Below are 22430 nucleotides of genomic sequence, written 5' to 3'. Positions count from 1 at the left end.
TCCTCTTTTTTGCTTGCTGAAATATGGTAACCCTATTGATCATAGAATATCAGGGTTGGAAGGGACCTCAGTAGGTCATCTAGTCCAACCCCCTGCTCAGGTCATCAGGACCAATCCCCAGACAGATTTTTACCCCAGTTCCCTAAATGGCCCCCTCAAGGATTGAACTCATAACCCTGGATTTAGCAGGCCAATGCTCAAAGCACTGAGGTATCCCTCTCAATTAATGGTCTAAGAAAACAAATCATTCCAAAAATCTGAAGTGAGGCCAAAAATTGACAAGACAACTGCCCATTAAGGTGCCCTATTTAGACAGAAGACATATGGCCCAATGTATAAGATTAAAAAAAAAGTCTCTCATGAAGTCAGCTTTCTTACTGTTTCATTCTGATCTGTGCTTGCTGCCTTTCAATTGTTTTTCTTCCTTTTCCTCCTCCACCCCACCCACTGATCCTTCTTTGGAGGAGGATGGAATTTGTTCTCAGTGGGCCCCAGTGTAGTCTCCCTGGAGGAGCTTTGCGGAAGAGCTGTCAGGCAGAAAAAGGACTTTGGGTTGCACAAACCCTTTGAAGATCCCTCACTGTCCTTCCATGACATAATTCCCTAAAGCACGGTTGTTAACTCTACTACAGACAAAAATGGTAATTGTGTAAGCAAAAGTCTGTTTTAAGAAGCTCCTTCCAAGCAGAGAGTTGCCCTCTCAGAATCAGTGTCTGCAATTGTGGGGACAATTTGGTTTGCTTGTCAGAGGTAGATCATTATGCAAAACAAATAGGCAGTCAGTGCTAATGACAGTGGTATGAAAGCACTTCAACTGTGACCCTAGGTTCTAAAAAGCAGTGCTTTCTCCATCTTAAGTTACATTTTCATCTTCATCATGGATACCTTCTTTATTATGTGTCCACTTAAACTTAGTTTATGTATGGCTTTCAAATAAATATACAAGATTAAGATTTTCCAAGATAGCTTAGGGAGTTTTACTTAACTCATAATTTTCAACTAGTACTTACAAAAACATTTAAATCAGAAAAGCAGCAACCTCACCCCTTTCTGTACTAAAGAGGGTTTAAAAAAAATCATTGCCTATTTATCCATATAACCATATTACAACATTAAATGTCTCATACAAAATGTTAGTACAACTATTTAGTTTTGAAAAATTAAATTACCTTCTGCTACACATTGCCTGCCATTTCCTTTGTAACCAGCAATACAACTGCAACAATACCCATTTGGATAGTCTCTGCAAACAGCATGAACGGAACACTGATGACGGTTGTTAGCACAGGTCTGTTGGACATCTGTATGATAACGGAACACTGTAGGAAGAAAGACCAACCAATTACTATTCTGCATATTACATTACAACCATAACATCTATAAAGATTCACAATAGGGCCAACTAGAGCACAACACAATTCTGAGTTAGCTTCAGAATTTCGTTGTGCCCATTTGATCAGCTTTTGGGAAGGGCAAACAACTGCAATAGATTTTTGCTTGCCTTGCAATACGTAACTAATTTGCCCAAATATTCCAGTAAAAGGTACGGGGCCAGATCCTCAGCTACTGTAAATCAGTGGAGCGCTACTGTCTTAAGTTATGTCAATGGAAGTACACCAATTTATGCCAGATGTCAATCTGGTCCTTAAGCTAAACATGGGGAAAGTTTCTCAAGGTTCTGGTTTCCCGCCCACACCAGAAGGGACAGTGTGGTGTTTAGATGTTACTTGTAATTATTAGAACTGGGAGCACTGGCTGTTGGGAGTCTGAAAGGACAGGAAACAGGAAGGAGGGGGGAGGAGTGGAGGAGGCTGAGTGAGAGCTACCGAGGGTGCAGCAGCAGCTTGGTAAAGAGGTTTCCACTTTAAAAATAAAGTCCTGTTGAAGTTTGTTAGTACCTTGCCTGGTTACCACAACAGACAGCCCATGCACCCACTGTCAAAACCCATACCTGTGCTCTTCCAAGCTCACAGATATAATAATCCTCACATCTGATGTCAGGGAACATTCTGAATCCTGTCATTCAAATAATTATTCAGTGTCACACTCGGCTTCACATTCGCTATATTCATTGCCTCAACAAGTAGCATTGCTAGTACAGAGCTTTTAATCACACAAAACCAAGGAATCCTAAATTGTACACAGCCTTTTGTAGTGGTGGCTCAGGGTTCTCTGACTTTATCAAGTCATCTGTGTTCTATAAAGAGTTTATAAAGTTATATTTCTGTGAAAACAGTTTGTATCATACACACACAATCCCTACTAAGTGCAGCAACATATTGCAACAGTTAAAATGCAGGTCATTACTTTAACAACTATAATAACCAAAACAACTTAGATAAAAAATGTTGTTAAGACAGAGATACCTTTGAGACTATATTGCCCTTCAGAAGTATTAATACACTTATTCCACAGAGACACTAGTTTCTCCACAGCATTCGATTCTGCATGCTACTGAGAACAGACCCATTGCGGGAGAAGTCTGTGGTAAGCACAACTGGCCATACATGTTTGTGGTCAAGTATTACAATTGGATTTGAAACTGTCCACACGTCCCCCTAACGTTGCCAAAACTAAACAGATCTGTCTGGAATTTCAGAGGTCTAAGGGCAAATCAAAAAGAGAGCCAATTTGGGGTGAAGGAGGCAGTGGGAAGCCATTCTGGGGGGAAAAAATAGGCTATATCCAGCAGCTTAGAGAGCACTCCTTAAATAAATCTATTTTTCATGCTGCCCACACAGATCTTTCATCGACACACTCCCATGATGGGGGAAGCGGAAAACAAGGGGATAAGGGGGGATAGAGAAGGCTGGTCTCAGGACAAAGTGGAAGCCACACTGGGGTGTTAGGGTGGGAGAATGGGGTGTTAGGGGGAAAGTCAGGTGCCAACAGCCTAAAACAGTACGAATGCCTTTACCAATCCCAGTTTCCTCAATATCTTCATCTTCCACATCTATAACCTGAGAATACTGCTGAGGGAACTGCTGGACCTGAAACTGAGGCGGCGTTTTCCCAGTTGAGAGTTCTGGCTGTTGATTGAAAAAGGGTTCTCTTGGAGGTGTCTCTGTTGTTATAGCTTTGTGTGGTGGTTGTAAGTCATCTTCTGAAGCTGACTGAGGAATTCTATATGTAATATGTTGCTGATCCCCTCTTCTGCTGGGAACATCATATGGTACCTGTTGCGGGCTTATTTCAACCGAGTCATGGTGCAATACAGCTGGTTTTGAGGTCACCTCCTGATACTGTTCATCATCACCAAATTCTGGACTGTAGCTGATTTTCGCAGGCACAATGCTATTAGATGAGCTACCAATCTCAAAAACCCAGATTCCTTTCCTTCCAGAATTGCTGCTCCTAGAAAGAGAGAACAACCACACTAAACAAGCAGTCAAGTAAATAAATATAAATTCTATATGAAAATCACTACATATTTGATTCTATACTCCATTGAGAAATACAACTACAAATTGGATGAATCATCATACCTATACAAAATACAGCTTAGGGTACATGGCTGGAATTTTGGATAGTATTGGCAACATGTTTAATATACATTGAGAACTAACGTCTTTAGAATTTATCTGGAGGTTAGGGAGGGTTGGGAAGAAAAGGTGGTATAATTTGGCCCAAGTTCACCTTGATAGCAGCACTCTGAACTTTCTGAATTGCTCTCTTTCCTTCCTGTCCTTTTCCCCACAAAAACAGAGGCAGAGGTGCTGGAACAAATTGTATAGTGGGAGTGCTGAGAGCCATTGAACCAAACTGTAAACTGTAAATATGATGAAAACCACTTCAAGCCCAGGGGAGCGGCAGCACCCCTATAGGCAGTTCCAGCACCTATGAACAGAGGTCAAGACTTTTCAAAAAGGGATGCCTAAAGTTAGGCTTCTCAGAAAGTGTCCCAATTTTCAAAAGGGCTGAGCACCCAGTAGCTCCCACTGAAGACAACATTAGCATCCACTTTTGAAAATCTTGGTCAAAAACGTCTCATTCTTCAAAAACGTTGATCAAATTTTACGATTTCTAATACAATGGCTAATGAAATCTTATTAGCTATGACATTTTCTCACATTGCAGACTGCATAAAAACGTGTCAGACACTAGTAAAAACTGGGATTTGGGTTTATTTATTTATTTTAAAAGCATACTCATGCAGGTTTCTGATGGACTCTTCATCATTAGCAATTGTATTGTAGGATCCTGGTTTTATCCACAAGTAGTAGTTTGTAGCGGCTTGACTAAAGCCAACTGTAGCAGGAATCTTTTCCTCAGCATTCTTGGAGTGTGCACTGTAGAACTGCAAACCATCTTCTGGATAAAGGAAAACAGCATAGGAACTGGAATCAGAAGAGGCTAAAACAGCCTGGAATGTGTTTCTCTGTGGGGAAAATTTAAATTCCATTTACTTGTGGGAAAATATTCAAGATTAGAAAAAAGGAAGACACTTTATAAATCGAAGTCAAGATCTGGGTTCACACAATGGGTTGTGCATTACACAACTATTAGAGACTGTTAAATTCCTTTGAGAAGTTTTTCAAAGAAACAGATTTAATATTTTTTTCAAAAACACATTTGTTTTGACTATGCTTAAATGTCACAATCAAAGTCTTACCACAGATAAACTGAAGTCAATGTAAAATAGCCATTAGGATGCTTAAAAAAGCCCTAAGTTCAGTACTATGTTTAGCAAATTGAAAAGTCCTTTTAACAGAAAAATGGAGTGGATTGGCTGTTCCTGGAAGATCTTGTATCTAATTTAGATGCTAATTACAAATATTTGCACAGAATAGCATATTGAATTCACAGCTTCCGCAAAATGAGGCAAAAAAAAAAAAGAAAGGGTTCAGTTTTCAAGTGAGAAATGTCCTTACACAATGACCGGGTGATATCAAATACTCATACTGACTTTCCAAAATTACTACATTTTCATTTATCAGATGTTTTACAATCAGAGTTTTCTGTTTCAAAGACTTAAATCCCAGCTGAAGCTCAACATGGAGATTAAAGGAATATCCACAGAAAGAGAGCAGAGAAACTATCATTTTAAATTTGATGAAACATAGTTCAATGAAACTCTCTAATTCAGTACATTCTGGGGCATCTCAGGCCCCACATGGAGATGAAGAAGCCAAAGGTGTGCAGTGAGGGGCAACACACAATATAGGACCCCTCACAGTGCATGCTGTACTGGATAACCAGCAGCAATGTTCAGGATACTTGTCAACCAAACAGATCATTCCTTTCATAAAGCCCAGTTTATACTAAGCCAATACATAAATAAATAAATAAAAATAACCAAATTAAAAAAAACAACCCTCAAAGCTACCACAACAAACTGGCCTTTGAGATGTCAAGGAATCAGCTGGCCCAGTGGTACTGCACTGGACTGTAAATGATGTATGTTTAGATGCAGACAGCACATCCAATTTTGAATTCTGATCTGCATTTTTTATTTTCAGGGCTGTCAGGTGGGGAGAGGATTTTGGAGGAGTATTTTATTATTTGTGGGTAGAGAACATCCATGCCACTGCAATCACGGCCCTTGCTGAGACAGTGTTCCAATGAGGGCCATTTATCTGACTTTAGCTGTTTACCACTGCCCCAGCATGGGCCCCATTATAGGGAAGGTGGATGCTATGCCCATGGCCTAGTCAGACAAAAGAAACTGATATTTGGCAAAACAAGGCCCTGATGCTAGAAAGACAGAAGCACATGCTTAGCTTTGCACACTGTGAGTAGTCCCATTGACAATAGAGCTAATCTCAGTACATAAAACGAAGCATGTGCTTACATCTTTGCAGAATGGGACCTAAAAGATTTAGAAGATGGGGTGGGAAGGAGGGATTGTGGCTCTCAAATAAATTGTCAGGTTAAGTCCTAAGCATACATGGATCATCATACATGTATCTTAAAGAGTCTACTATGGAAGGCCTGATTTCAGATATGTGAGTTTGTGGTGAATGAGATGTGATCAACCCAAAAAGAGATCAAGGGCTAAATTCACAAGAGGACTTAAGTGCCTAACTGCCACTTTAGACACCTAAATCCCAGAATCAGGCCCCACTGGGATTCAAAGCCTCTGCTCAGCTGCCCCCGAAACCTGTAGGCACCAAAACTCGCTCAATGCCTCAACTTCAGTAAAAGTTCACGAGGTATCTGTTTTTGCCTGAGCACATGCACTGCAGCCCCACACCAGGCATCTGGACACCTAAGCCCCGGAACAATGCACGAACCAGGGAAAGACAGACAGACAGTCCTCCGCCTAACTAGCCTGCAGGGCCTGGTCTGGAAAGCATGTTCAGAGATCAGCCACCAGATCAGGCCCTTATAGAGAAGTTTACACAAAGACAGAGAAGTTTACACAAAGGAGGGAGCAGGGGAGAACAACCTTCCTCATAACCTTTCGCCCAGTGGTTACGGTACTCATCTGGGATGTGGAAGACCCCTAAGTTAAGTACCACCCTCCAACTGAGACACAGGAAAGATTTGAAGTGGGTTCTGCCACCTCTCAGGTGCATACACTAGCCACTGGGGCATGGTATATTCTAGTGTGGAGCTCTCTCAGTCTCCCCTGTTGAAATGGGGATAAATAAATTTTAAAAAGTCACTTTCAGGTGTGTGCACTAAACATCAGGCTACAGAGTCAGTCTCATACTTACCTGCTCGCTCGGCCCAATGAGTGCAACAGCTTCAACAGGAGAGCCAGAGAGACCCATGTCAGAATATCCCATAGCCCAGTGGTTAGGATGCTGGCAGCAGAGACCAGTTCAAACCTCCTCTCTCCATCAGGGAGAAGAGGGACTTGAATTGGGGATTTTCCACATCCCAGATGAGTACCCTAACCACTGGGCTAAACATTATGAGGGTGCTGCTGCACCTCCTCCCTCCCTGCTAGCTTCTTACTAAAACAATGTAGGCACCTCACACCAAGAGAGCATTTTCCGCTGAGAATCCCATGTTGTAGGAGGCACTTCCCTGTGGCCCAGACTTAGGCGCCTATCTATGAGACGGGGAAATGCTTCACACACCCGCATTGGCTTAGCATCTTCCGCCTTTGGTGAGGCATCACCTAGTGTGCTGGCTTTTGTGAAGATGCCCATCTAAGATGCCCATCTCTTCCATTCATTGTGTAGGGAGCCTAGGTGCCTAAATCCAGCCTTTTTGAATCCCAGTGATTTTCTAGGCACCTGAACGTTAGACCTGATGATATTTAGTGTCACCACATTAAGTTTCTTTGTTAATTTAGCCCCCAAAGTCCAGGTTTTAGTACATCTAAGTTCCCTGATTATTCCAAGTATCTGGCACATTTTGGGGTGTTATAAAAGTTAACATAACAGTCCAAGGATAGTTTGATGTTGAATAAAAAGGTAAAAATATGTGAGCTTTGTCCTCATCTCTGCCCACATGCTACAAGCCAAACTGCTTACATCTTTTAAATATGTCTGAGACACTCCTCCCAAAAATTTCCTTCTCATGAATGCTGTGATAAGCATATAAAGCAAAGCGGTAAGGTATTTAAAGTGAAATAATTTTCTTTTTGAAGTATGAAATATTACAATTGACACTTAAAACAATGGACCATGGAGTTACACTTCTGTTGCACTTGGTCTATCTTAGAGCTCTGTCTAATATTCACCTTGCCTTCCAGAGTGGGGACTTCTCCAGGTACATGGTAAGGAGCCACAAACGTCCAGGTAACAATGACAACACTGCTTGGATCAAAAATGGTCTCAGGGAAACCTCGTTGGATATGGTCTGCAGCAAGCTGTAAGACGTCAGGGGATGAATCTTCTCTATAAAACACCTTCCCACGTCCATCTGTAGTGTCCAGATCAGCCAAAAATGGAGCAATAGCTCCAAAACTGAGTGGGAATTGACCAAGGTATTCTTCTTCTTTTGATGGTTCATTCACTGCAATGATCCCATTAGTGGCCACCTAATAGAAAGGGTAAAATCATTTAGACAGGGCAGTAAGTATTGTTCACATGGCTATTTCACAAGTCTACACACTTTTGTAGTATTTTCAAACCCACTGAAATACTTCCGGTTCTTAAATACCTAATATCATTGAAGCTGAAGCTTGTATTTATGAGATAAGTCAAGTTTACCAACCTGTAGGACTATTCCAAAAACCACTTTTTATATCTATTTGGAGGGATCTTGAGGTTTTAACTTCTCATGGTTCAACAACAAGGTACATTAAGAACTGAACATTCTTCTCTCTGAAGGATAAGATTTCAAACAGCTATATTTCACAGGCTACCACATTCACCTCCGCTTCTGGCAAATCAGTACAAAATAACCACATCTCACAAACTCCAAAACTCTCTATCTTTATAGATCAAAACCCAGTGCATGCAGTCTTTTGTATGGATTCTCTTAGATGACTAGATACGAGCCATTATGCTATTAAAAACGTTTACATAAGAGTGCTGCTAGGTATGGAAGCTTAGGGAAAATGACACCCTGGGCAAGCTTGTATTTGGGTGCCCCTAGCCCCCACTGCCTCTCCCCACCCCCTACTCATCCCCCCGCCACCTTCCCATTAGTCCCCCCATCGCCGCTGGCCCCCACTGCCTCCCCAGGTGCCTGATGCCTTCCCCACCCCCATTACCCCAAGCTCCTTTCTGCGGCCTTGCACTCCAGGCCTGCCCCACTCCTTGCCTCTTGACCACAGTACCCCCTGAGCATGGTGCCCTGGGCAGTCACCCATGTTGCCCACCCATAAGGCCAGCCCTGGATGGAAGCAATGAAGTAAATACTCAAACTTAGAATTTTAGAATGGATAAATAAATACTTAGGACAATTACTTTGTTGACTAACCAGTGAGCCAGATTCTCACCTGATGCAAGCTGGTGTAGTTCCATTAATGTCAATGGAACTATTTGGATTGACACCACCTTAAAATCTGGACCATACTACTTCTACACTGTGAGACCCAGGAACGATAGTATGGATCACATTATACACTTGTAGGAGAGCTTGGGGCTGATGAAAGTGAGGGATCAACAGCATCATCATGTGCCCCCCACAGCAGGAGCAGAGATGTTGTGCAACTTTCCCCAACAGATCAGCCAATAGATCTTCCTCCTAACTTCCCTGCCTAGGGCTTTGTGCAAACTGCACAATCAAGCCATTCCTCACATTCCTTCCTTGCATTCAAGATTGCTGCAATTTTAGGCCCTGTCTACACTGGCAAGTTTCTGCACAGTAAAGCAGCTTTCTGAGCTGTAACTCCTGAGGTGTACACACTGCCAAGCCACTCAGTGCGCAGAAACTGCACAGTTGCAGCGCTGTAAAAAAACCCACCCCAATGAGAGGTGTACAGCTTTCTGCGCTGGGGCTACATTGCCATGGTGCCAGTGTAGACACTGTGGTCGATTACAGGGCTGCAATTGGGCTCAGGGAGGTGTCCCACAATGCCTGTTCTTGCCTCTCTGGTCATTGGTTTGAATTCTACTGCTCTGCCCTCAGGTGACCAACCGTCATCCCCACCCTGTAAATTCCTTTGGAATTTTGAAAGTCCCCTTCCTGTTTGCTCGGTGATGCGTGCAGTGGTTTCAGCGCTGCTTTCCACGTGGCCATGCCTGCTCCATGCACCAGGCGATCCCCCATTTGCAGCAATGCCAAGCTGCTGGACCTCATCAGCATTTGGGGAGAGGAGGCTGTCCAGTCCCAGCTGCACTCCAGCCATAGGAATTATGATACCTACAGACAGATTTCACGATCCATGACAGAAAGGGGCCCTGATTGGAACACACTGCAGGGCTGGGTCAAACTGAAGGAGCTGGGAACGCCTACCACAAGGCATGGGAGGCAAACTGCAGCTCCGGTGCTGCGCCCACGAGCTGCCAGTTCTACAAAGAGCTGGATGCGATACTCGGCGGCAATCCCACCTCCGCTGCAAAGGCCACTGTGGATATTTCAGTGGCTCGCGTGCCAGTTGAGAGTGGACCAAGCTAGGAGGAAGAAATCTTGGATAAGGATGTGGAGGGGGAGGGGGACCCAGAGGCAGAGGATGACTCGGAGGTCAGAGATGAATGCAGCCAGGAGCTCTTTTCTACCTCAGAGAAGGCTAGCCAGTCACAGCTGTCAGATGTTGGCGAAGCGCAAACAGGAGAGGAGGCCCTGGTAAGTGGCTTTGATTTTGGGAATCACTGAAGCGAGTTTTTGGGGGCAGGAGGGTTGCAGAAAGCAGGCTTATCTCCCAACACATGCCTAGTCTGAGCAGCGGAACAAGCTGTTGATTGACTCCCTCACTTCACGGGAATCTGCCTCAGAGATCTCCAGGAAACTCTCATGGAGATCCTGGGCAATCCGCTGCCGCAGGTTCTTTGGCAGAGCAACTTTGTTTCTTGCCCCATTAATGGTAACTTTCCCGCACCACTGTGCCATCACAGAGGGGGGACGGGGGGACCATTGCTGCACAAAGGCGAGCCACATAGGGGCCAGGGCAGAAGCCGCAGTCTTGGAGAAGACCCTCCCTTGATTCCCTGCCCACCCTCAGCAGCGAGATATCTTCCAAAATGATCATATCCTGTGGAAAGTGTGGGGACAGGAATGATTATCAGGCTCCCCCTACAACGCTGGCTCTCCCCAAGAGCCACATGCCCAGTGTACAGCAGGGTCCGGGAAGAGTGATTTACCCTTCCCCTGCGGCTACTCACCATTTTCGGGGTCTTATGGCTCATGTGTGCTTGCCTGGAGTCAGCCAGTTAGTGAGTACTGGCTGTGTTTTAAAATCACTGAATCAGTGTTCTCTGTGTTGCAAACAATACTGCTTCTGTAAAATGTTGCAGAGATGATCTTGGGATAGAGTTACCAGATAGCAACTGTGAAAAAACGGGACAGGGGGTGGGGGGTGATAGGTGCCTATGTAAGAAAAAGTCCCAAAAAAATGGGACTGTCCCTTTAAAAATGGGAGGGATGGTCACCCTACCTCGGGAGCCCAGCCTCCCTCTTTGTTATCGATGGCTGAATGGCTGCGCAGAATTAGAAAGCGGCCAAGAAGAACTAAGGAGGACTTTATGCGTGATGTTATGATGCATTCCATGGCCGATAAGCAGGAATTGAAGGAGTGGCAGGACAGCGAGAAGAGGTACTGAAAGGAGAACGTGGCATGCCAGAATGAAGCCATGGAGCGGTTCTTAAATATTACGGAGCACCAAGCAGACACGCTCCAGGCGATACTAGCTCTGAAAACCAAGCACTTCCACGCCCGCCCTCCCCTGCAGCTGCTGTCGCAAAATTCTTTCCCATGCTCCCCCCAGACACCGCCAACACACTCTTATCAACCTCCTGGCTCCAGTCTATATCCGCAGCATTCCACTGCTCCCCCCTCACAGTCCAGCACTGCGGACTCCCACTACCCACCGCACTCAACACCCATCTCTCTGCAGTTTGGCCCTGCTGAAGTACAGTACCCGCTGCATTGTACTCCAAAGGAGAAGGTTGGATATGATCCCTGGACATACACAAATCTTTAGCCATCCCAGGACCCCACCTCTTCCTGGGACCTTCCCTTCCGCCATGCCCCTCACGGCTGATGTTTTTTTTTTTGTTTGCCTCTCTCCTCCAGTTGTTTTTTAATACAAGAATTGTTTTGGTTTGAAAGCAATCTTTATTCTATTAACTGAAAGCAAACAGAGCCCTGCAAAGCAACAGACAATTATGTTAAGTCTTCATATTGCATTGTCTGCACCAATCACCTCCTAACATTACAAGCCCTGCACTCCCGAGCATAGCAACAAATATTAGCGGCTTTCAGCTTCAAATTGCTGCCTCAAGGCATCCCTGATCCTTATGGCCCCACGCTGTGCCCCTCTAATAGCCCTGGTATCTGACTGTTCAAACTCAGCCTCCAGGCACTGAGCCTCAGTGGTCCAGCCCTAAGTGAAGCTTTCACCCTTCCCTTCACAAATATTATGGAGCATAGGTTGTAAGCATAGGAATATTGTCATCGGCCAGGTCCAGCTTCCCATAGAGGCAGCGTCAGCGGGCCTTTAAACGGACAAAAGCACACTCAACAGTCATTCTGCACTTGCTCAGCCTGTTGTTGAACCGCTCCTTGCTGCTGTCAAGTTGCCCCGTGTATGGGTTCATAAGCCAAGGCATTAAGGGGTAGGCAGGGTCTCCCAGTGGGCATTTCAACTTCCCCTACGGTGATCTTCATGTCCAGGAAGAAAGTCCTGCTTGCAGCTTCCTGAACAGGCCAGTGTTCCAAAAGATGCGTGTGTCATGCACCTTTCCGGACCAGCCTGCGTTAATATCTGTGAAATGCCCACGGTGATCAACAAGCGCCTGGAGAACCATTGAGAAATACCCCTTGCGATTAATGTACTTGGTGGGTAGGTGGTCTGGTGCCAGAATTGGAATATGCATGTCATCTATCACCCCTCCGCAGTTAGGGAAGCCCATTTGTGCAAAGCCATCCACAATGTCACGCACATTGCCCAGTCATGGTCTTTCGGAGCAGGATGCGATTAATGGCCCTGCACACTTCCATCAACACGAGTCCAACGGTCGACTTTCCCACTCTGAACTGGTTCGATGGATCGATCGGTAGCAGTCTGGAGTAGCCAGCTTCCACAGTGCAATCGCCACGTGCTTCTCCAATGGCAGGGCAGCTCTCATTCTCATGTCCTTGAGCCGCAGGTCTGGGGCGAGCTCATCACACAGTCCCACGAATGTGGCTTTCCTCATCCGAAACTTCTGCAGACACTGCTCGTCATCCCAGACGTGCATCACGATGTGATCCCATTACTCAGTGCTTGTTTCCCGAGCCCAAAAGCGGTGTTCCACTGTGATCAGCACCTCCATGAATGCCACAAGCAATCTCGTGTCATAGCTACTACGAGTGGCGAGATCAATGTTGCACTCCTCTTGCCTTTGTAGTTTAAGGAATAACTCCACTGCCACTCATGATGTGTTGGTCAGAGCGAGCAGCATACTGGTCAACAGTTCGGGATCCATTCCTGCAGCCCGAAGAAGCAGGGTGCGCAGTACACAAACCACTGAAAGGTGGCGACAAATGCAGACAGTAGTACAGGGATTGCTGGCATGCGAAGCAATGCATCAGGGGCATTGGGACAGGACCCAGGATGCCCCGCCACCCCCTCCGCCTTCCAACAGCTCTTAGTGGTGGAAGAGGAAGAAATGCTCTGTGGGATAGCTCCCCAGAGTGCAATGCTCCGAATACCGCTGCAAGTGCCACAAGTGTGAACATGCTATTGTGCAGGCTGTTGACAGCGTGAACACACAACAGTGGTTTCCCTTTAGCGCTCTCTGAGCGGCGCTGTAACTGCTGCCGATGAAACTCCGCAAGTGTACACATACCCTTAGTTTAGAATTTAACTAGAGAATTTAGGGTTGACCTACACATAACCTTGCACCAAAATAACTAACTCAATTTTAATTTTGTTATTTTGGTGCAAGTCTGTGTGTGGACACTTATTTCAGGCTATAAGTGCCCTGTTTTGATTGACAAGCAAAACTGAAATTCAACATCAAGACTGCTCTAACTTAACTTGGATCCAACAACCCACTAGGAACTCTTCTGTAACTGCAGAAACCAGAGCCCGGCATGCTTTTGCAACAATTTCCAGTCGCAGATATGCCTTCAGTACATCCCCAGAGGCTACAAAGGAGTGGGGACACAAAGCCATTCTGTTAGCTATATGCCACCCAGGGAATCCTTTTATATCAGGGTATTTCCCAGGCATGGGTTCTGTCAGGTTTACAACCCCTATATGCTGCTCAGCCATGGTGAAATGGAGAATCTGAACCATTGTCTGGCAAAAGCTTAATCTTACAACTGGCATAAAACAACCCAATGTGTATTTCTTGTTTATTGATCATTTTCAATGCAGATTTGTAACTGAAACATAAACAAAACCACATTCATGTTCAGGTTGCCCCAGAGGTAACACTTAAAAGTTGAATTGGTTCCATAAGAAGTTCCATTGAGGGCACACCATTCACAGAAATGGTGGCCTCAGGGACAAAGAAAAGTAAATGAAAACGGTGAAAAATAATGCAAGATATCAGGGGCAACAGAAACATATATATTTAAGGATTTTGAATGACATTCTCACAGAAAGAACTGCAGATGGAGCTTGAAGATTCGCTGCCACAAGCAAAGTAGAAAATATCATTCTGAAGCCTCCAATGACTGCCAGGGGTTTCCTGATTAGCAATCCGTCTGCACAGGGTCAGCATTTAACCTATAGTTTGTCATATATCTGGGATGTGGTTACACATGAATGATTGGTTTAACTTAGCAAATAGCTAACTTTAGTTCATCAAAAAATGAAGTGGCTAGTGCGGCTGTCACCAGCCAGCTGCTTGGGCAGCCCTGTGGTCAGCCACACTGGCCGCTGCAGCAGTCACAGAGGTCGCAGAAAGTCACGGAATCCATGACTCCTGCAACCTCTGCGACAGACACGGAACCCTAGTCATCAGCGGTATTAAAATATTTATCTATATTATATGTACAGTGTTTAATTTTCTTTATAATCTGAATAAGCAAGATGGGGGTATGTGGAGGAGCAATTTACTAACTGTGGCAAATTTACTATGTCAATTTCTCCTCTATCTAGACTAAATATACTCCCAAGGAATATACATGCATCTTTCAGGGGTCACAAATTCATAGTTCATCTCCATTTTGGACAAAAAAGGCAATTTATGTGATTCCCAGATTATCACAGAAATCTAAAATAACGTTGGGAGAGGAGCTACCAAACATACATAATCAAAGCTATTCAAAATTATGGAATAAAGACTAGAGACAAGAGAGACAACTTTAAAGCTATGCTTGTCTCTCTCCAGCCGTTAGGTGCTTGCTTCTGAACTCTTAGGATATGTCTACACAGCAGCAGGGAGCATACTTCCAGTGTGGGTAGACAGATGTGCTAGCTCTACTCAAGCTAGTGCAGTGGCTCTCAAACTTTTTTACTGGTGACCCCTTTGACATAATAAGTCTCTGAGTGCGATCCCCCTTATGAATTAAAAACACTTTTTTATATATTTAACACCATTATAAATGCTGGAGGCAAAGCAGGGTTTGGGGTGGAGGTTGACAGCTCGCGACCCCCCCCATGTAATAACCTCGCGACCCCCTGAGGGGTCCTGACCCCCAGTTTGAGAACCAGTTTGAGCTAGTGTGTTAAAAATAGTGTGTTAAAAACAGCGGCACAGGCTAGTCTCCCAAGCACGTAGCCAGAGAGGACTGGGTTGGTTTGTACTTGGGTGGCTGATCTGCTGCCTGTGCTGCTGTGGCCAGGGTGCTATTTGTAGCATGCTAGCTCGAGCACAGCTAGCATGTGTCTGTCTATCAGCATCTGGGAGGGCACTTCCCAGGGTGATGTAGACTTACCCTTATTTCCTAGTTTGTCATAAACGGATAGGGTTGCTGTCAAGTAATTTGTAGGTTTCTCAAAAAACAACTGAATATTTTCATGTTTTGTTTTTCAAAGGAGATGTTTTGTTCAGATTTAACCATTACCCTGCATTATATGCAACCAAACATTGTACTATTGTTCTACTGCAAAAGAACCAGACTATTGAAACACTGAAAAACAAATATTAGAAACCGAGCAGTTTGGATTCCTGGTGTAAAGTGAGTCAAGTGCACAGAATAAGCTCTTATTATAAGTAGTGAAAAGTTGTTTTTTAAATTTCTAAATTTAAGAATTAATGCATTTTATTAACATACGTAAGGAAATTTGTTTTTTTTAAGTATTATTTAACTTTACCATGTCCCTTTAAACTCATATAAATACACATTTTTATTAATGTCAATATAACTAAGTGAAAGCCCCAAAAGCCCAAAAATGGATATATGTATTATAGTTTAATAAAAAAGTATTTTTATTAAAAAAAGACAAAAAAGCTGAAGGTTTGTGTTGTCCAAAGACAGTAACAGCTGTACGGGGTTTTTTTGCCTTTTAGGGTATTACTCTATTTAAAATGACAGGAAGCGGTGGCAGATTTTTTTTAGCATTTTAAACTGCTGGATTACACATTGCTAAATTACATTTATGGTTTGTAGTAAAACATACCAGACACACTATATACAGCTCTATCTTGTTTAGTCAAATGGGGCAGCAGTGAGGGGGGTAGAAAAATGACACTGAATACTTTTGTAAAATCAAATTTTCAAACAAATAAGTGATTTTTTTTTTTTAGTTTAATTACCAGACATTGTGGGGACATGACACTTTCTGCAAACAAATAAGGTTGGTTGGTTGCATAACTGAGTGCTGGTATAGTTAAAGCAACAAAACTTTCTAACGTAAACAAGGCCAAAATTTAAAAGTATAAATTAAAGAGTGTACAAATGTAATAAAACAAATTAAATCAAGTTCAGTTAAAAGACTCCTTTCCAAAAGGAAACAACCTCAGACCTCTCTAAATCATCCCTCAGATGATATCCACTATACTAGGGGTCGGCAACCTTTCAGAAGTGGTGTGCATAGGGTTACCATATTTGAACTTTCAAAAAAGAGGACACTCCGGGGGAGGGGGGGTGTAGCCCCGCCCCCTAGCCACTCCGTCCCAATTCCCGCCCCCCTGACTGCCCCCCACAGAACCCCCAACCCATCCAACCCTCCCTGCTCCTTGTCCCCTGATCGCCCCTTCCCGGGACCCCTGCCCCTAATCACCCCCCGGGACCCCACCCCTTATCTAAGCCTCCCTTATCTTTGTCCCCAACTGCCCCCTCCTGAGACCCCCCCACCCTACCTGTCCCCTGACTGTTCTGACTCCTATCCACACCCCTGCCCCCGCCAGATCCCCGGGACTCCCACGCCTATCCAACCGCTGCCTGTTCCCTGACTGCCCCCCCCCCGAACCTCCAACCCATCTAACCCTCCCTGTCCCCTGACTGCCCCATCCCTCTCCACACCCCTGCCCCCTGACAGGCCACCCCCAGAACCCCTGACCCATCCAACCCTCCCCCTGCTCCCTGTCCCCTGACTGCCCAATCCCTCTCCACACCCCTGCCCCCTGACAGGCCACCCCCAGAACCCCCACCCCATCTAACCCTCCCCTGCTCCCTGTCCCCTGACTGCCCCAATCCCTCTTCACACCCCTGCCCCCTGACAGGTCCCCCCAGAACCCCCACCCCATCCAACCCTCCTGCTCCCTGTTTCTTGACTCGCCCCCAGCGCGGGGGAAGGAGCGGGGCTGGCCAATCAGGGCCGGCTGCCATGGGCAGGGGGGTGGCTTTCTGGGTGTAGCGGCACAAACAGCTCCTGCTCCCGTTTTGCTACCGGCGTGCTGAAGCTGCAGGGGAGGGAGGGGGAAGCGGGGGAGGGGCTTTTGCTGCCGGAGCAGCCCCAAGTGAGCGGCTCAATCCGGCGCGGCTGCCCTGTCAGCCGCTTTTGGGTCTTTAGATAGCCGTCCGGGGGGAAATCCTGGACATTTTTAGCTTTTTACAAATTCCCCCCGGACGGCTATTTAAAGACCCAAAAGCCGGACATGTCCGGGGAAACCCGGACGGATGGTAACCCTAGGTGTGCAGAATTTTCATTTATTCACCCGCTGCCGGTCTGGGGTTCCATCCGCCGGCTCCTGCCAGCCGGGGTCCTGGCCACCGGCCCCGCTCAGCCCGCTGCTGGCTGGGGGCTCCATTCACCCAGGCCGGCAGCAGGCTGACCGGGACCAGCGGCTGAGACCCCGGCTACCAAGGGGCCGGCGGCCGGAACGCCAGACCGACAGCAGTCTGAGCAGGGCCAGCGGCCAGAAACCCAGACCGGCAGTGGGCTGAGCGGCTCAGCCCGCTGCCGGTCTGGGGTTCCATCCGCCAGCTCCTGCCAGCTGGGGTCCTGGCCACCGGCCCCGCTCAGCCCGCTGCTGGCCGGGGGCTCCGTTCACCCAGGCCAGCAGCGGGCTAAGCGGGGCCAGTGGCCGGGACCCCGGCTGGCAGTAGCGTGCCAGTAAAAATTGGCTCGTGTGCTGCCTTTGGCACGCATGCCACAGATTGCCAACCCCTGCACTATACAAATACATAACTGTTTCATTGTGTCCTGTCAAACTGATGGTCAGAGCAAAAAGGGCTGGAGCTAAGATTTAGTTCTAGATTAGAAGGTCCTTCACTGAAATGCCTATGGACTATTAGTTCAAGCACCTCATTTTATCTCAACTGTTAGAATATATATACAGAATTACATTTAATGAAACCTACATTAATAAACATTAAGATTGCAAAAATAAAGCACTCAAAAGTTAAGAATAATATGGAAAGCATTTCTTATCAAGTATAAAGAAATGCACATTTCATCACAACAACCTAAACTCTGACCCAAGAATTTTTAATGTTTTAAAAAAAATGATTTCAGGGATTCTATAAATTAGTATATTATCAGTTAATATATTTATCAACTAGCAGTACTTTTTTGTAAGTTCCGTTTCTCAAGAGTAATATTGTATATGTAGTTTAATAGAAAAAAGTATAAAACAATTTTGGTAAAATTCCTTCACATGGGCACTCAATTCCAGAATATTTTTTTTATTCCAAATAATCATTCTGGCTGTACGATGGACAAAATGCCAGATAATTAAACTAATCCAATTTATAATGGCTCTTGTGAGGGTCTGCCTCATTCAGTGTGCACCTGACAAGATACTCATGTTCATTGGAAGGTTCAGTTACTAAGCATGTCTGTGCAGCACTCTTAAAGTGTGATCTTATAAGGTTCAGCTTTAACTGAACCACGTTAACATGTGTTAAAGACAGGGTAGTGTGCCTTGTCAACAATAGGCTTTTAAAACACCTCAGATCTCTGACAAGATCTCAAAGGAAAAAAGACAGTCACTGAGGGCATGTCTACACTTATCTCCGGAGTGATTGAACCAGCGGGGGTCAATTTATCGTGACTAGTGAAGATGCGATAAATCGACTGCCGAGCACATTCCCCGTCGACTCCGGAGCGAGATGCGTAGGCGGAGTCGACAGGGGAGCGTCAGCAGTCAACCTACCGCAGTGAAGACACGAGTAGATCTAAGTACGTCGACTTCAGCTACGTTATTCACTTAGCTGAAGTTGCGTAACTTAGATCGATCTCCTCCCCCTAGTGTAGACCAGACCTAAGCAATAGTCTAGGCCAGGTTCTGCTGCCATATTAACACATGGATATCAGTATCAGTCTTCACTTTGAATGTCAATAAAAGTGTTAAAGTCACTGCAAGTTCAACACTGAAAAAAACTGAAAGATTGCACCATGCAAAGCTCATGAAAAGGAACACAGGACTGATTGCCATCATTGGTGATGCTGCAGTCCAAATAACCCCCCACCCCCTAGTGGCCTCACACTTTACACTGAACAAGTACCTCTGACCATAGGTTCTTCATGGAAAACACTGACTTATAATGTTCCTATGGGCAGACAGTTACGAGCATTGTGGATGCTATCAGAATACAAACAGCAAACAACAACTGAAGGTACAGACTAGAATTCACATAAGAAAACCTTCAAGGCACCATCACCGCACCACTGTCTAACATGCTAACCAATATTGTCTCGTTGTTTCCTTGTACTGTCTGTACCCATCTGTTGTCTTTTGTCTTAAGACCTAAATTGGAAGCTCTTTGGAGAAGGGACTGTCTAATTCTGCAGCTCACACAACACATACGGTATGAAAGTGATATTTCTTAGCTCCAGGAGAAGAAGCTAGTATTTCCAAATCTGTACACACTCTGGCTAAGCTGTTATGGGCCTGCAGACCGCATATCCATGGCCTCCCAATACAGACTTGGCAATACAGACAATATATTTCACTAAAATCAGACAGAGCTACAGTATTTAGCAGTGGGTTGATCAGAAACCTGATATAAAATAAAGCTTTATGACCCTGTAAATTAGGATTTTATGACAAAACATATTAGAAATGTATGACAATCTACAGCCAGGTGATATAGTTTTGAGTCAAGGTGCTAATGCAACTTAAGTAACACACCAGCAACAATCACCATATAAAGCATCAACTCGTTCCTTTCACTAGCAAGACAGACAGCCATAGAAGGCAATCCACCAAGGAATTCACACTGGTCACTTATTTTTAAAATCCCCTGGTATTTGAAGAAAAATTGACAGTCATCTTAGAATCCAGTGCAACAAAAACATCAACCTTGTCTCTCTTCTCACTACTCCTGGGGGAGAAGAAAGTCTGTTCTTGCCTAAGGGAACAAATTAACTCAAAAGTCTGATGATGTGGGCTGTAGCCCACAAAAGCTTATGCTCAAATAAATTTGTTAGTCTCTAAGGTGCCACAAGTACTCCTGTTCATTTTGCGGTTACAGACTAACACGGCTGCTACGCTGAACCCTAAGGGAGACATTGGGCTAGATTAGTGGTTTTCAACCTGTGCCCGGAGTCTGTGTCTGTTTCAATCTGTGTCTAAGGGGTCTGCAAAAGGTTGTCCTTACTACAGAGCAGTGGTTTTCACCCTGTGGTCCACGGACCCCTGGGGGTCAGCAGATTATGTCTAAGATTTCCAAAGGGGTCTGCATCACCACTTGAAATGTTTTAGGGGTCCACAAATGAAAAAAAAGGTTGAAAATCACTGGGCTAGATTCTCTCTGATGTACAGCAGCCCAGTTCCACCGAAGTAACTGAATTTACACCTGCTGAGGATCTGACTCGGAGAGTTCAGATCTGCATTGGTAAGTTTTGCATTTAGCCTACGCCCTGCAGTGGAACAACCCCCCGGAAATCCAGGCAACAAAAGCACTTTCAGGGAGGGAGCTACCCAGCCGAGAAAGGCGGGGGGCCATCTGCTTTTCATTGGGTTTGTCGTTAGCCAAAGTCTTCCAGCTCGGAGACCTCCCCACGTCCATTCCCTTGGCCTATTGTACAGCGCCTTATCCCGGGACGCGGCAGCGCTCGGCTCCGCTGCCGGGCACCAGCCAGAGAGGAGGGAAACGGGGGGATCTTCTACGTGCTGAACCCGAGCGGCTCGGCAGTGGGTCACTCGGCGGAGCCTCTCCCGGGGGGGGGGGGGGCTGCGCTGGCCGCTAGCGAACGGAGCAGCCCCGCCTGGCCAGTCCCGCTCCCCGCGGAGCTGCGCAGCTCTGCCCCGGAGCCTCCCCGCTGCGCGCCCCGCACTTCGGTGCCCCGCTGACAGAGACCAACCCAGTTATCTGCCTCGCCGCAGCCCAGTGACTCGCGGCGGCCCCCCCCCCGACCCCCAGCCCCGCTCCCCTCGGCCCCCAGCCCCGCACTCACGTAGAGGGAGCCGACGCTGGAGCCGTAGAAGCGCAGCGGGGTGCTGAGCTCCAGAGGCGGGGAGCTCACGTCGTCCCCGAGCTCCAGCTCCGCGTCACCCCGCTCCGCGCCGAAGGGGAAGAGCAGCCCCCCGCGGGGCAGGCAGCCCCCGGGCACGGCCTGCCCCAGCAGCGCCCACAGCAGCGCCCATCCCCAGCTCCGCCCGGGGAACATGCTCTCCTCGCCCGGCGCCTCCCTGCACAGCGCGCGGCAGCAGCTCCAGCGCGGGCGGCGGAACTGTGAAGCCCCCAAAAAGTTTTAAACCCAGCCAGAGCTGGGGTGGGGAGAAGAGAGGGGGACTCATGAGGGGCTGAGGAGCAAACCAATGAACAAAGCAGCTCAGAGAAAAACAGCCAATCACAATTAGAGGGGAAAGGCTCCCCCACCCCTCACTGCAATCCCAGCCCCATCAATACGTCTCTTTCGTACCAAGAAAATAATTCAAACAAACAAACAAACAAACCCATAAGCCTGAGTTCCCCCCCCCGTTAACCCCATCCTTGACCCCAGAAACTCAAGGTACCCCCCTACTCCCATGCCAGCCACAGTGGGCCACAACTCACCCGACCAATAACATCTCTTTTCCTTTGCAGTTGAATTGTTTATTGTAAGTTTAGAAAATGAAGCAGATCTCCTGTAACACGTTCCCTGCTACTCTCATGTTGATGCAGTAATTCTCTTAAGAAAACCAACGAAGTTCCCTGACTGTTGAAAATACAACAGATTCCAACAACAAGCGGTAGTGCTCATGTGCAGAGCAGCAGCAAACTCAGAAGAAAAGTAGATAGTACATTTCCCAAAAGAGAGAAGAAATTGTAAAACATTGCTTTTCACCCTATTTCTGTTCTTATGTGGAAAAAAATGTATATACAACAAATACATATGGGAAAGGAGAGGGTACACTTTCATTTTCTTGTACACTTTGTCTTTCTTAACTTTGGAGTTTAGATCAGGCAGTTCAGTTTGTATGAGACAGACACAACTCTGTACTTCGACTATGAGTACTCATAATTTTGCAGGGATGCTTCCATATCCCACCAGATTAGGCTGTTCTTCTGATGTGGCAACAAATCCTTCTCTTGTCTGAATTTAGAGGCATAAGAAGTTTGGATATTTAAATATTTGTGTCTGTATATTTGCATCAGTAATGTCAGTGATGTCATA

At 45.9% G+C, this 22430-nt stretch overlaps 1 protein-coding gene across 1 annotated transcript in view; it reads right to left on the bottom strand.

Annotated features, from left to right (window-relative positions):
- The window catches only part of NID1 (nidogen 1), an 80657-nt gene extending 59134 nt beyond the window's left edge, over nt 1-21523 (bottom strand). The window contains exons 1-5 of the mRNA XM_026649668.1: nt 21228-21523; nt 7637-7936; nt 4149-4378; nt 2918-3354; nt 1170-1319 (exon numbers count right to left, since the gene is read on the bottom strand). Coding sequence (XP_026505453.1) covers nt 1170-1319; nt 2918-3354; nt 4149-4378; nt 7637-7936; nt 21228-21440 — 1330 coding nt within the window. The 5' untranslated portion in view covers nt 21441-21523. The remainder of the gene's footprint in view (nt 1-1169; nt 1320-2917; nt 3355-4148; nt 4379-7636; nt 7937-21227) is intronic.
- Nucleotides 21524-22430: the final 907 nt, after the last annotated feature.

Source organism: Terrapene carolina, unplaced genomic scaffold (assembly GCF_002925995.2).
Source record: "Terrapene carolina triunguis isolate 2854851 unplaced genomic scaffold, T_m_triunguis-2.0 Scaffold85, whole genome shotgun sequence".
Classification (NCBI taxonomy): Eukaryota; Metazoa; Chordata; order Testudines; family Emydidae; genus Terrapene; species Terrapene triunguis.
This window is presented reverse-complemented; position numbering and strand designations above follow the sequence as displayed.